The 15,757-nt window shown below is 45.5% G+C and overlaps 1 protein-coding gene across 1 annotated transcript in view; it reads left to right on the top strand.

Annotated features, from left to right (window-relative positions):
* ZDHHC13 (zDHHC palmitoyltransferase 13) overlaps nt 1-15,757 on the top strand; it is a 322,174-nt gene that overhangs the window by 152,123 nt on the left and 154,294 nt on the right. The window contains exon 7 of the mRNA XM_086959524.1: nt 12,716-12,878. Within this exon, the coding sequence (XP_086815650.1) occupies nt 12,716-12,878 (163 nt within the window). The remainder of the gene's footprint in view (nt 1-12,715; nt 12,879-15,757) is intronic.

Below are 15,757 nucleotides of genomic sequence, written 5' to 3'. Positions count from 1 at the left end.
GTTTCTTAGCCATACAATGGTTTAAAAGTAATAAAACATATATACATTCATATATACATTAGGCTAAAATACTCAACTGGTGCTTCTAACTACGCCTACCCCAGTGTACCTGACCTAAGCCTAATACTTGGGAGGGGAGTAAGTAAGTAGCTTTAAGTTAAGTTGGTTTTGCCAAGGTTTGCTTCAAGAATTCTCTCTCAAGGGTTTAGTCAACACCATGCCTCTGGAATAGAATGATGGAGGTCTGGTATCTCCCTCAGGGCTCAATATCCCAGTCACCCGCAAGGGTAGACTAGAAACGCTGGAGCTGGATTTCTCGGCAGGAGAAAGGCAGCGTCTCTTCTTCAGCGCGTCGAGGAGGAGAAGGAGGGGGGACAGCGTCCGCGGGCAGCTTGCATCTGCTGGGCTCTTGCAGGGGGACGGCTGTTCAGCTCCTAAGTTCACCACACCATCATTCGCTAGTTAGCAGCGATAGCAGTAGCGATAGCAGCTATGATATCTTCAGCATAACAGCAGCTTCAGGCGACGGGCAACAGGGGGCTTGCTTAAGGCCACGTTGGTAGTATTTATACCTGAAAGGTGCCTTGTTTGACGTAAGTTTGCTGGACATAAGACGTCAATAAGATGTCACTAGGAAGTGATCGTTTATCAGTGCTCATTAGAGTTCTATTACTAATCAAAACACAGCAAGCGGGGATTTCCAGGTTTGCTGAGTTTTTATCTTGTTGAAGAACTCAGAGTGTCCTTAGTTTGTTTCTCACTTATCTGATGTGCACTCCTGTCAAACCCATGCACATTTGTCCTGTTCACCTCCTAACTATTAAAACTGCATTCCTCATCGTCATAACATCGGCCAAGCGAGAGAGTGAGCTCCAAACTTTGTCTGTAGGCCCACCATATACATCCTTATTCCAATAAAAATTGGCCCTCCGGACAAAAGCGCAGTTCCTACCCAAGATAGTCATGGTCTTCCACTTAGGGCAGTCTTATCGCCTTGCCCGCTTTCTATGCACCCACATACCCCTCTAAGGAGAAATAACTGTTTCACTGCTTTGACCCTAAGAGAGCACTTCGCTTCTGTGGTTACCAAACCAGAGATTACTGACAGGATGACCAATTTTTTTCTGTTTCTCTGTGCTTAAGAAATGCAAAAAAAGCGGTGTAAAAGAGTACCATCTCTATGTGGATTGTGTTATGCATCAAGATCGGCTATGGGCTAGCCAAAAACAACCATCAGGAGAATTGCACGCTCACTCCACCAGAGCCAAGGTTGCTACCACTGCAATAGCAAGTAGTGTGCCAGTTCTGGACATATATAAATAGCTGGCCCTCAATAGTGGACCAGATCAAAAACACAAAGTATGGCCCGAGGGCTTCCAATGTAACTAGTCTATAATCCCGCTCCTTGATACTGAGTCAGACTCTTGCCCATAAACAAACTGAAGCTTTGCAGTTCATCAAGCAATTTATTAGAACAAGATGAAAACAACTTTCATGATTCAATCCAAATGTTGCTCCACATTTGCAGAATTGAACTGTGACAATTCTTCAATATAACAATCCTGTGCAAATGATTGTATCTAAAACCCAATGCCTTTCGGGAAAACCTTTCATCGGGGGTATCTAAAACAATAGGAACCATGAAAGGTCTGATTTGGGGAGTTAGTAAGAGATCAGAAAAACTAAGAAAAAATGAATATCGTAAAGACACGTTGAAAAAGAAATGTATTTCTGGGGAACTGCATACCACTAGAGCCTTACCGGTGGAGAGTAGAGGAGCGAAGCGCTGAGAGGAGCGCACAGACTGCGGACCAACGCCAGGCCACTTAGACACCGCTTCCATCAGGCGCGCCGCCGCTCCGGGACTTCATATCCCTGCAGCCTTTGCGGCGGCGCGTTCCCTGACGTGGAACACGCGCCAGGAGGGGCTACATAACCAGCAAGCCCTCGGTGGAGCTGGGGGAACTGCATACCACTAGAGCCTTACCGGTGGAGAGTAGAGGAGCGAAGCGCTGAGAGGAGCGCACAGACTGCGGACCAACGCCAGGCCTCCAAGACACCGCTTCCATCAGTCGCGCCGCCGCTCCGGGACTTCATATCCCTGCAGCCTTTGCGGCGGCAAGTTCCCTGACGCGGAACACGCGCCAGGAGGGGCTACATAACCAGCAAGCCCTCGGTGGAGCTGGGGGAACTGCATACCACTAGAGCCTTACCGGTGGAGAGTAGAGAAGCGAAGCGCTGAGAGGAGCGCACAGACTGCGGACCAACGCCAGGCCACCAAGACACCGCTTCCATCAGTCGCGCCGCCGCTCCGGGACTTCATAACCCGGCAGCCTTTGCGGCGGCGCGTTCCCTGACGCGGAACACGTGCCAGGAGGGGCTACATAACCAGCAAGCCCTCAGCGTCACAGGACGCGAGCGGGACGCCCGGGGCGAAGGGCGGGCCCTCTGTGGCCCTCAGAGGCCAGAAGAGGCTGGGCTGGGCCACCCCCCTAAAGTCATCCAAGGCACTGCCAACACCAGGTAATTACCTGTGACCTATTCAACTTAGTCAAGTCAATTCATCATCTCTGCACCCTCTTTCTTTAGACTATGAGGAAGACTGCTAAGAAGCCCAAGATGCCCACATTAAGATCAAGCACAAAACCTAAACCTAAAGTGGACCCCCCTCAACCATTACCAACACTAACTGCCATCGATAAGATGCTTAAACAAACTATAGGGGCGGTATCCAATGCCATCGCTAACACGGAGAGAAGGTTGTCTCTACCACCCGTAACTATCGTTCAAGACACTCAGGAAACTCTTATCAATTTATCTGTAGTTTCCTTAGACTCGGCAGATGACCCTGACACTAGTCTGGCTATTACCCCCTCTTCTTACGTCGATCTCCCATGCGCCCAGGCGCCCGCCGAAATTAGTAGGGAGGGAACGGATTTACAAACAAATAACAACAAGAGAAAATTAAATACTATGGAAAAAAATGGGCCCAAGGAAGGCTTTAAAAGCGGAGGTAAAAAAGGCCAAACTAAAACAAGAAATCATAACCTGGTGACGCCTATAAATCCACCCACACCAGGAATACCGTGTTGGATCACCAATATGGTGGCTGACCTTAAAACGGACCTTGAGCACTCCATTACTGTGCTGATAAAACCTCTTATAGCCAAGATCGACAGACTAACATCTCTCATAAACAACAAGGGTGTTGGCCCTAAAGGCCAAACAGCACAAGAGGGCGCCTTAACTAAACAGGATGGCATCATACCTAAAAGATCAACTAAAGATAAGGCCAACCCAATAGCGGACATGGTAGCAAACAATCCCATCAGAGCCATACAGAAAAGTACCAAAGATACTCAAAAGGCCGCTACCACACCGAATACAGGTAAAACCAATAAACAAACATTTACCGAAACTATTAAACCATCCCTTCGACCCACTCAAACACCTCAAGGAAACAACGTTCAAACTCCCAAAGAGGCTCCCAAGACTAATCCGACCCCATCGGCAACCACTAAAGAAAATAAAACAGCAACCCGCTTCAGGACAATCAACCTCCCGCCTGAAGCTTTACCCTTCGTAGTGGTCTTAACAGGAGTCCCACCATTAAGAGAGGGAAGAGGGAAACACAAGTAGAGTTAAAAAACAAATGTGCACAGTGGCTACAAATACATAGACCACTACCCCCCAACATTCACGGGGAGATTCTCTCAGTAAGAAGGGGGGAGTGGATCGGTAAAGGCACAAAGACTATAGCAGGGGATATAATCACGGTAAACTTTAGAGACATTGCAGCAGTTAATTTTATTTGCAATGCCCCCCCTAGTTATACCCACTCACAAATTCATTCTGTACACCTATCCTACTTTTACCCATTTGCACCTCATAGATCCATGCAGAGCAATAGACCTCCGATGATCAGAATGCCCCAAATGGATCCCCAATACAGACCACTCCAGTGGCAAAGGCCATATCATGTGACCCCAAACTATGATCCTTTCCTAACGCAGCACGCACACTGGAACAGGTTTAGCGTACTTGAAGAGGTTGATTGACAGGGGCGGGAAAAGCAACCCTCTAATCACGCAAGGCTGAAGGAGACAGGACCACCTAGAACAGGAAGGATAACTGGCGAGGGGAACAGACCAGAACCCGCACCCAGTAATGGAGGTGGCAATAAGTCTCCGAATATAAGCAGGGTAAAAGGCGACCTGACAAAATCCCCACAACATAGGCCAACCACCCAACAGAGTAGATCAGCTATTCATATCAGCTTACAACCTAGCCCCGACGTACCATCTGAAGTGGAAAACCAGGCAGTGCTCCCATCAAGAGACCTAATAGGAATTCCCAAGGATGACACTTATAAAAACTTACAAATTGTATCCTGGAATATAGCAGGATTCGCGGCCAAATTTCAATCTCAAGAATGGCTTAGCTACATAAATAAATTCCAAATTATATGCCTGCAAGAAACATGGGCCACTAAACTAAACGTCTATAGCCTAGAGGGTTACAAAAGTTTCTCTGTTCCGGCCAAAAAGGTATCCTCGGGGAGAGCCAGTGGGGGACTTGTAATATATGTTAACCTAGACATTCAGGGCACCTGGTCAAACATTAACTGAGTCTCACATAACCTCCAAGTAGTAAGGTTCGTCTCCACAAGACTAAACTTTTTTCTAGTCAACTGGTATAACGCGGCTGGCATGATGGGAAAGGAAACAGCCGTAAAAGAACTGGACTCTTGCCTAGAAAATTTGATTAACTCAAACAAGACACCAAACCCCCCAAGTCTAGTACTTATGGGGAATTTTAATTGTCACCTTTGTGATAAACTAAAACCTTTTAATAAAGACTGGTCGAGATGCACCATAATGAAAGGCCAAATTTCACTCACTCAAAAGAAGGCTGGGACCTGGATAGACTAACGAAAAGGCATAATCTAACTCAAACTTTAGATCTTGTTGTGTTGGGTGAAAAAGGAGAATTAACCCCAACATACAAAGGAAGAGGCTGCCACTCTTACATTGACTATATTCTAGTCTCGCCCATATTAAAAAGAAATATCAGTAAAATCATAATAGACGCAAGCATCTTCAGTGATCATAATCCAGTCATTCTTACAACAAAAGGTTTTGATTTCAAACTGGGCCCAAAGATATCTGACACCATAGAAAAAGCAGTGGACCAAGGAAGAAGAATTAAATGGGCCAGGATTGATGGGGATAGATTTTATAAAAGTCTGATAGCAGAGGGCTTAGAAGCAATAACATATGCCTTGACCCAAGTGTGGAAGGAGTCCTGGTGGTCAGGGCATTTGAAGAAATTGCGTCCCAAGTAAACAACCTTTTAAAGACTACTGGAACTAGCAAAGTGCCCTCAACCCCACGTTGGTTCGACTCGATCTGTACCAAGGCGCTTAAAAATCTGAAATTTAGCCTTCATGCCAAACCAAGGGACAAGATCGTTGTCGCACAGAATAGAGCCGAATACAAAAAAGCTCTGGAAAAACGTAAACAAAGCCTACAAAATCAAGCCTGGGACGATCTAAGGGACGCTGCTGAAAGGAAAGACTCTGCAAGCTTCTGGAAAGTTATTAACTCTCCATGTTTTCAGGACCAAGGAGCACCAAAAATAACGAATATCATCTTGCCAGAACAATGGCTGAACCACTTCCAGAGTCTATATAACCACTCAAGCCATTTAACCCAGGGGGATGTACCAGGGAGTTTTCAACCTTTCTCCCTGAAAGAAGTCGAAATGGGAATAGCAGGGCTCAGCAAAAACAAAGCACCCGGCCCGGATGGAATTCCACCTGACTTATTTCTAAGTAGTCCCGAGCTATGGGCGCCGCTGCTTACTAGGGTTCTGAACGAAGCAGTGGTGGCAGGACTGCCCCGTTCCTGGTCAACAGCATAGTTCCCATTTATAAAAAAAGGGGAATCGTGACGACCCTCAATGCTATCGATCCATTTCACTCATTGACGTGACTGCAAAAGTATTGGGGCGAGTCATTTTACATCGATTACAAGATTGGGCAGAGGAGCACCAGGTCCTCTCTGAAATTCAATATGGCTTCAGGGAGGGCAGATCCACCACAGACCAATGTTTGAACTTATATCTTCTGACAGCTAAATATACCATCGCTGGGAAGGAGTCCATTTATATGGGGTTTATGGACCTTTCAGCGGCTTTTGACCGCGTAAACAGAAGAAAGCTCTGGTCCTTGTTGATAGAACTAGGAGTGGATCAGCCGCTAGTGGACACCCTGCAAAATCTTCACTGGAATACATCTGCAAGCGTATGGTACAACCAAGAGGGAAAAAAGACCGACCCCTTTGCTTGCACCAGTGGAGTAAGGCAGGGATGCATCCTTGCGCCTTTCCTTTTTTCCATATATATCAACTCGCTGGAAAAAGATCTCCTTAAATTAAAGGTGGACTCACCCCAAATTGATCATCGTGCAGTGCCCGTACTATTATACGCCGATGACGCGGTACTGCTTGCCAGAACCCCTCTAGGATTACAAAAACTGATCGACGGCTTTGTTGTGTTCATGGATAAACTGGACCTAGCGACAAACTTGGAAAAATCCTACATTATGTCATCAGGGCAACTGACAAAAGGGAACTTTACCTACCACATCGGGTCACATAAGATTGACCAGGTTAAGACCTTTTCATACTTAGGGGTACTGTTCGATAATCATCTCAACTTCAGACCTCGGGTAGAGAAGCACTCAACGAAATTGGCAGCATCAGTAAGAGCCATCATGGGGTATGGACAAAGATTAGGAAGATGGTCTCCAGAGCAAATACTGAGCCTGTACAAGTCAATTTGCTGTGCGAAGGTAACCTATGGGGCAGAACTGTGGGGCTTCATAGATAACAAAGCACAGCAAATACAGACAGAAAAAAACAAATTCTTGAGAAGAGTCCTGAAAGTACCCCAGAGCGTATCGGCTTATATTATCCATGAAGAAGTGGGAGAACCTTTCATAGTAGACCGGATTAAAATTAAACCTCTCCTGGCATGGGTCAAATTATGGACCAACCCCGAGGCGGCCTTAACAAGACAAATTATCTTGGATTGCCTCAAACGAGATAAAGGCCACGACATACCCTGGCTGAAGTATGTCAAGAACTCACTAGCGGAGATTGATTGTATAAACCTCTTCACATCCCCAGACTCTCTAACTATCGAGAGCAAAGCTCTGGTGAAAAAACTTTTTCCAGAACGGCTTCAGACATTAAGGGCTGAGAAAGAAAGTCACAAACCCACTGTTCTATCTTATAGTAAACTCACAGCGAAGCAAGGAATGGAACCTTATTTGAGGGTCATATATAATGCTCAGGACCGCTATGTCATGACCCGCTTTAGACTTGACATGCTTCACCATCTCTTTGCGGTTCCGGCTGGGTTCACTCATACAGTGGCAGAGAAGGGTACCTGCGGCTGCGACCATCGGTCTCCGCAGGATACCCTTCACTTTGTTTTATTGTGTCCATTGTATGCAGTACCAAGACGCAAGTTTCTGGTGGGGATTTTGAAAGACTTAAAGTTTAAACAAGCGAAATTGGCCCTGAAGTTTTTACAGGAAGCCGAAGACGCTTATACCCTTCTCTGCACTATAAACTTTATCCGGATGGCACTATGGCTGAGGAACACCAGAGAAATCGGACTCTAACATTACCTGACCCCTTGGTTAATTAACCCCTTGCCCCACTAGCCTAATGAATTATGGTGTTAGATAATTTTACCTTTTATATCCCTTTTTTAATGGAAAATTCACTTTTTTAAATATTTTTGTGTATATTGTATATGTGCTTTTATGGTGTCTTTTTAAGAACCGAAATAAAGATTACAAATTGAATTGAATGTATTTCTCCTTGCAAAAAAGCATGCTAATTAGTATATTCCATGTGCCAAAAGCAATCTGTGATTAATAATTAGTTGGATGGCCTTTTTAGTGAATAGTCCCTAGATACATTGCATCTAAGACAAGTGTAAACCACATGTCCAGTCTCTACAGTAGTGCAACCCCGTCCCCCTAGTGACGACAATGAAACATCTGTATTACAACTCATACAATAGCCCTTATTATACAAGCTGAGAATTGTAGCTACTGCTGTGAACAGTTTCTAGAGAGGAAGGGTGGTCCAAAGGAAAATCCAAGTCCATAATCAGTTTTCACATGGTTTTTGTAGAGAAAACCCACTCAAAAAAAACTCTGGACCTCTTGAGTTTTGAACAATAATGTCTTAAGGGGGGTAGTGAGTGTGTTAGCAACAGTTCTTTATATCCTTAGGCTGATTTTGTGTATGACATACACAAAACGCGAAAGCGTAAGGAACGACCTGCAGGCTCCCGACTACGCAACTTAGGAATTTTCCCCTCACAACCTTGAAAAAGCCCTGGCGCAAATCGCCACAGGGGGCGAAACACGTGTCGGCTGTTCATGTTTTTATCTAAATTAATAAAGAGCATTTTTCTACACAAAATGGACTTTTGACTCAAACTATATGAGCAAGGATTCAGCCTAAGGGTATAAAGAACTGTTGCTAACACACTCACTACCCCCCTTAAGACTGCTGTGAACAGTGACTGGTGATAACTTCCATGTAGCCATGATAAAACCGACGTACCCCATGGACCACCATACGTATTAGTGCCACGCTATGTAAGCTGCTACTCACAAGACTAGAATCATCCAGAGAGTGAGTAGTTAGAAAATCTCTTCATGCTAACAAAGCTCTTGATTCTACCACTTGATAATTTCTTGTTTTGTGACACATGGTCAGTGCTGCTGGTATTGAAAACGAATGAAACACAAAATTATTTAAAGTGTCGGCACAGCGTTTTGGACATTTGCCAGGCTGCGAGGTGGACGCATCTCCACATGTTCACGAAGCATTACTAGCTGTTTAGCCAAGTCCAGCGGGATGGGCACTTTGCCTGATCTGTCCTGCAGGTTTTCCTGGCCTGAGCCAATCCACAGACCCACTACCTGGGGAGGCACTGCTTTTTTTTGTTATGTTATGTTATCTTATCCCGGGGTTTTATATAGCGTACGGCTACTCAGAAGAGTGTCCCGACGCTTTGAATTGCACACAATCTCATAACACAACAAGGAGAGTAAATAAAAACAGAGAGAAGGAAACCTAATAGGGCCAGGAACTAAGAGGTAAAAAGCCAAGTTTTGAGCCCCTTCCTAAATGCTAACAGGTTAGGGGAGCTGCGCAGGGACACAGGCAGTTTATTCCACAACTGAGGCGCTAGTAGTTTAAAAGAGCGGCCTCCGATGCGGGCTCTCTTGACACGAGGAACCGTAGCAAGAAACAGGGCTCCTGACCTGAGCGGCCTAGCAGGGTGGTAAAATGTTAGCCTTTTCTGAAGGTATTTTGCTCCGGAGGAATGCAAGGCTTTGTATGCCAGAGTAAGAGTCTTAAAAATTATCCGCTTCCGGACAGGAAGCCAGTGAAGAGCCTCCAGGAGACCCGAGGCTCTAGCACGGCGAGAAAGTCCATAAATGGCGCGTGCTGCCGAGTTATGGACAACCTGTAACCGTTGGAGCAGGTATTCTGGCAGGCCGAGATAGAGGACGTTGGAATAGTCGATTCTCGAACCTATAAACGCCTGAACCGTGATCTTCCTGTGTTCCTCCGATAACAAGGGAAGAAACTTGCGTAGCATCCGGAGCAGTCCAAAGCAGGTGCCAGTGAGACCGATTACCTGTGAGCGTAGTGTGAGGCCATTGTCGATCTTGATCCCAAGGTTTTTTGCCACCTGGGACGAACTTGCTGGTGGAAACATGTTCTCAGGCCACCACACTTTCCCGTCCGGGTCCGAACTGCACCCAAAAAAGAGGACCTCGGATTTATCCGAGTTGCACTTGAGGCTGTTATGTTGGAACCACTGAAACACAGCCTCAAGGCAACCCTGGATCCTACCTCCATCGAAGTCCGCACCCTTCTCACAGGTGAAGAGGAGCTGGGTGTCATCGGCATAGGAAACGATCTGAGCCCCGAAAGACTCCGCCAGTGCCGCCAGAGGGGTCATGAAGATGTTAAAAAGAGTTGGGCTCAGTACTGAGCCCTGAGGAACTCCGACACCCAATGGCGACATCTCGGCGGAGCAAGCAGAAGCCCAGACCGTTTGTCGACGGCCTGCCAGAAAAGATCGAAACCACTGGAGCACCGTCCCCCGGAGACCGATCTCTGAGAGTCTTTTAAGAAGACCCTCATGGGGGACGGTGTCAAAGGCCGCCGACAGATCTAACATCACCAGCATCGCTCTCCCACCCGAATCCAGCACCTCCTTTATCGCCTCCGAGACTTCCAGGAGAGCTGTTTCGGTGCTAAGATTGGCGCGGAAACCTGACTGGGTGGGGTGCAGTAGGTCGTGGGACTCCAAGTAATCGGCAAGCACCTTATGCACATGCTTTTCAATGACCTTCGCGAAGGCCGGCAGGAGCGAGATAGGTCTATAATTCGCCAACACCTCCGCTTCCAGACCAGGCTTTTTAAGCAGGGGAATAATCATTGCCTGCTTCCAGGCCTGGGGAACCACGCCCTGTGCAAGAGAACAGTTCAACAGGGGGTTCACAAGTGGATTAATGACAGCTGCCATTTTAGCCAGAAATTTAGCGGGGCAGGCATCCCGAGGGGAACCAGATTTAAGCCCAGCCATCAGGTCAAATGACGCGGCCATCGAGAGAGGCGGGAAGGCTGCCAGGGCCGCACCTGCGTTAGGCAGGGTAACAGCGGTATTCTCCACCCGATCTGGCATCTCAGGCTCCAGCACAGGGAAGGAGTCCTGGATCCGTTGGATCTTAGATGTGAAAAAGTCCGCAATCGCCCTGACCCACGGCGCAGGAGGGGGGGGCCTAAGTTGGTGCCTCGCGTGAGGTTGTAAACTCCCGCACAATGGCGAAAAGCTCCTTACAGGAATTGGAGGCAGCTTCAATTTTTCTCGCGAAATAAGCCTTCTTCTCCGAGAGGATGTTCCGATGATACCAAAGACCTGTAGGCGAGTTTCGCCGTTGCGTCGTATTTCACGCGCCATGCTCTTTCCGCTACCTTGCATTGCCGACGTGAAGCCGCCAATGCTGCCGTAAACCAAGGGGCAGATGCACCTTTTTCAGGTTTGCGGAGGGGTCTCAGAGGCGCAAGGTCATTAAGTCTCTCTGAAAGCCAGGCCTGCACTCGCTCCACATCCTCCTCTAAGACCCCCGTTAGCGCACAGGGATGGTCCACGCAAGACTGAGCCAGCAGTTCCGGAGTAACCCGGTGAAGTGCCCTGAATCCCACGGGAGTCTGCCGGGGGGCAGCGGAAGGCTTCCTAACTTCCGGGAAATAAAATTTCACCAGCCTATGATCAGACCAAAGCACCTGAGTAGGAGCCAGCATCTCTATGGGAGTCGTAGAAAAGGTCAAATCTAGGGTATGTCCCTTCTCATGGGTCGGTCCAACATGATAGGGAACCAGGCCCAGAGGGGCTGTGACATCCAGCATTTTAATCGCGTCAGCATCCATTTCCACGTCCATGTGGACATTAAAGTCCCCGGCAACAATACAATGCTCTGACGTGAGTAGCAAGGAAGAGGTCACCGACTGAAACTCTTCAAAGAATGAGCCCGTGGGCCCTGGCGGCCGATAAACTAGAAGACCCTTCAGCGATTGGTGTGGAGAAAGGATAATGGCAAAGGCAAGGGATTCGCAATCCTTAATCGCGTCCGAGGGGATGATGGTACAGGTGGCCATTTTGTTCACTATTAGTGCAACCCCACCTCCACGTCCCTTTGGCCTGTCCTGCCTGAAGATGTTATACTCGGGCGGAATAGCAGTGGCAATATCTGGGTTGGACGCCTAGCCGAGCCACGTCTCGGTGAGCATCAGAAATAAAGGTTTTTCTGACTCTAACAGATCGAATATATCCAGAGCATGCCGACCAAGAGATCTAGTATTAAGCAGTAGGCCCAGATGTTTAACGCAGACCGAAGCCTTCTGCGGCGCACCGACCAGATGTTTCTGCGGGCGCCAGCCACACTCAGGGCAGCAATGCTTGCTCTTGTGGCGAGCAGGAAACACCGTAAGGCAGGAGCCATTAATATGCTGCCAGGAGCGGGTGAGGAATCTGTAGTTAAAAGTCTCTATCAGAAGGACAAGTTATTTACCTTCATAATGCCTTTTCTGGTAGAGTTTCTTATCTAACCGTAGATCCCTCACTGACCCTTTCTCCTCCCCGTTCTGTGGATTGGACTCCTGCTGTCCATTAATAAAACGCCAAATCTGAAGTTCTGCAACCTAGTCTATCTGTTCTGAGGTTAGATGCTACTCTGTGCAAACAGTTTGTGGAAAAAACTAACTAAATAATCTCAAACAACCAACAGACACTTCTTTGGAGGAATATACACACTCCTCTATTCTAATACCTAAATAGCAGATAGAGGTTTCTACAGGTGGATAGGTACCGGCTTGGTTTTTAGTGTCATCCTAAAATATAACCATTTACAAACAGGTAAATATATCTCCTATACACCATAGTTTCAAATGTCATGAAATTGTTGCCCACATAGAATAAATGCATATCTTTCCAGTGTAAATCAAATGTTAATATTAATCTTTCAGTACTGTTTTTGGATGCTTGTTGTCTCACTCTGCTTGCATCAAGGAATTGATAAATCTGCTAACCACGTGTTCTCTTTTTCCAGGCCAGAGCCTACTGGGTTTCTGCTGAAGTTCCACCCATCTCTAAATGCTGTAGACAAAGTACATCGGAATAGTGCCTTGCATTGGGCAGTTTTGTCCGGAAATGTGAATGCTGTGGATCTTCTTTTGGAAGCTGGCTCCAGTTTTGAAATTCAGAATAGCAAGGTGATCTATTGTTCTTGCGTGTTTGTTGTGATCAGCGGAATTAAGTCGTTAAAAAAAATCATGCATCTTTTTTCAGTTTTTAGATCTAAATCTGTTAACATTTGAGATTAAACATAATTATCAGCAGTGAATAATCTGCCAGTTTTGTTCGATTTGAAATGGACATTAGTGATCATTTGTGGTATGTGTTAGTAGATGTGTCAAAATATTTGTTCTGAGTGCCATTTAGAAATACAGTGGATTTGCAGAGACAAATGTTTAAAATTCCGCCACTTATATTGAATTAGGTACTGAAATAGGAGATTGCAGTGTTGCTAAATTAATCATGAAATGGGATTTGGTGTATTTCCCCATGAGACCACTTAACATGCTGCTAAGAAGAGTTACCTGTACAGAACAGTTAATCTTATGTTTGGCAGGAAGGAGACCAGATAGTTTGATAGGTGCAATCAGCTGATGTTATTTCTTGAATGCCACTTATAACTTGTAGCATTTAGTACTTTTTGATGCTAAAAAGGTTTTGTTGAAAACCCACAAAAAGATGAGAAATTGCTTCCTTTGGAAGCATTCTATCAAGTAATCTGTAGCATAGTTGAGGTGTACTTGTTTGTCAAGGTATTTTGGGTTTGAGTTCTTGTAACTCTGTCGCTGTTGTTCATAAAAACTAACTATTTTGTACAAGAATGTAATTTCTGCCAGTTTTAGAACGTGTCAGTAATAAGCGCGGAATGGCAAGTATTATAACCTACTTGGCCAGCATGATGACTCTGTAAGTGGAATGCCTTTGACAAGTATGGTGATCTGAAGGTCACAGGTTTGGATCCTGTCAAGGCATACTAATCCTTCCATCCTTCAATAGGTCTATAAATTGAGTACGATAATTTGAGCAAAAGTAACAATTGGTATTTGGAATCTGTGAAAGCTGCAGTTTGTGTGTTTGAGAAGCAATGTAAACTTGTTGTTATTTCCGGTATTACGTTGTCGTATCCAGCAGTTTCAAGCATGGGTTGACGTAATACAGCCAAATAAATAGTGTCTACTAATTAAGTCTTTGAAAAGGTCTATTATATGAGAGGATGGAGAATACAGGATTGTCCATTTCTTGCAAACAAACGTATTTCCTTATTGGACATGGAATGTAGAACAATAATATTAAGACTTAAAATCTGCTCCAACAGACCATCTATGATCTCATAGCAGAATACTGGTGACGCCGATCAACAAAAAACATTTTGTCCAAAAACAATGATGCTGAGTCACAAACGGAAATATACAGGAGTATATTTATTACCACACCTCGGTGCAACTCTACACTCGTTTGACCTTCAGCATTTGCAAGTGTAGATTACACCAACAGTAGACCTACCTATCTCCCCCCTTAATCAGGGGGTGGAGCCTCCTAGTACGGGATTTACGAATGGAAAGTTACTTGTAACTTGCGCACATAGTTGGAGAGCTCCTCCACTTTGGCAGTAATCTCCCCATAGGAAAGTATAAAAGAAATGATTGCAAAGAAAATAAAAAATTTACTAAATTTGTTTCAATGCATTCTATACATAATTTAAAATATACATTAGCTTAGAACTAATAAGATTAAATATTACCGCCCACGACATTAACACTTCAGTTTAAATATGTAGTAAATGATTATTGTGACTGTTGCATTTAAAAATAAGTTTAAACAATTAGAAAAATATGTTTCGACAAGAATGAGAAAGTTGTGGCTGGAACAAATGGACAAAACTAGTTGATTTGATTATGTTAAATCTGAGAACGACAATCCCAAACTAAATGAACTAACGTTTGAAAACACCGGGCCTAAGCAAGTTACGCGAAAAACATACAGTGGTGTCCAGTGAGTTGATGGTTGAAGACCAAGTTTTTAGCCTAAATTTCGGGAACAGTTAGGAGAGTGGTCCCTGGAACTAAAGTGTCTAAATGCATTTTTTTGTTCGGTTAATGATGAACTCTTCATGGATGCCCTTCCTTGATCAGCATCCAGGCAGTAATCTGATGCAAATCAATGTTCTGAACAACTTGTTGCAATGTTTCAGTGTGATAGGTTGAAAGTCACTGTTTTAGTGCATTTGTCTAATTAATCTAGATTTGCATTACCTACAAATCTCATATCCTCTGGTGCTGTTTAATGTGGATATATGGGAGTGAATTTGACATTAGGCAACCAGAAATGAGCCTCCAGCACCCCTGCCACCACCTTGAGGGCTACTCTTTTCTTGGGAGGGTGGTATCATGGCCATGAAGGGTCAGATACTGGACAACCTATGCTATAATATCAAGATCTTTGTGCGCTACTAGAAGCAGAACCTGCGTGTTTCCGGTCCAGGCAAGACCTGGCTTTGCAGTTCGGGTTGGATTGTTTCCTTGAGGAAGAGAGTCGAGACTGATTTACATATGGCTGGGTGACAAGGCGAGCTAACGAGCGATGATGGATTCACACAGATCTGTGACTGGAGGTGAATGTCTGAAAAGTTTCAGCACTCCTTCCATCATCTCCTTGTGTTTGCTTTATTCACCCTAAGTTGGCAGGATATGCCCAGACATCGGTCTCTTGTTCACTTTGCCAATGGATTCAAGCTAGCCTAGCTGATAGGTGGTGCCACCCCGAAACCAGTCCCAGGAGGCTTGTTTCCGGTGCAGGGAAGACCTGGCTTGGCAGTTCGGGCTGGACTGTTACCATGAGTAACAGGGTCAAGACTGATTTGCATATGCCTGGGTCTGAACTGAGGTGGCGAAGTGAGCTGAAGAACGATGATGGATTATACCCAGATCTGTGACTGGGGGTGAGTTTCAGAAAAGTTTCAGCGCTCAGTCCATCATCTCCTTTTGTTTGCTGAGTTACTTGATCCACCCTTTACATC

Source organism: Lissotriton vulgaris, chromosome 2_2, assembly GCF_964263255.1.
Source record: "Lissotriton vulgaris chromosome 2_2, aLisVul1.2, whole genome shotgun sequence".
Taxonomy (NCBI): Eukaryota; Metazoa; Chordata; class Amphibia; order Caudata; family Salamandridae; genus Lissotriton; species Lissotriton vulgaris.
The sequence above is the reverse complement of the archived record's forward strand: the minus strand, read 5'-3'. Positions and strand labels throughout refer to the sequence as shown.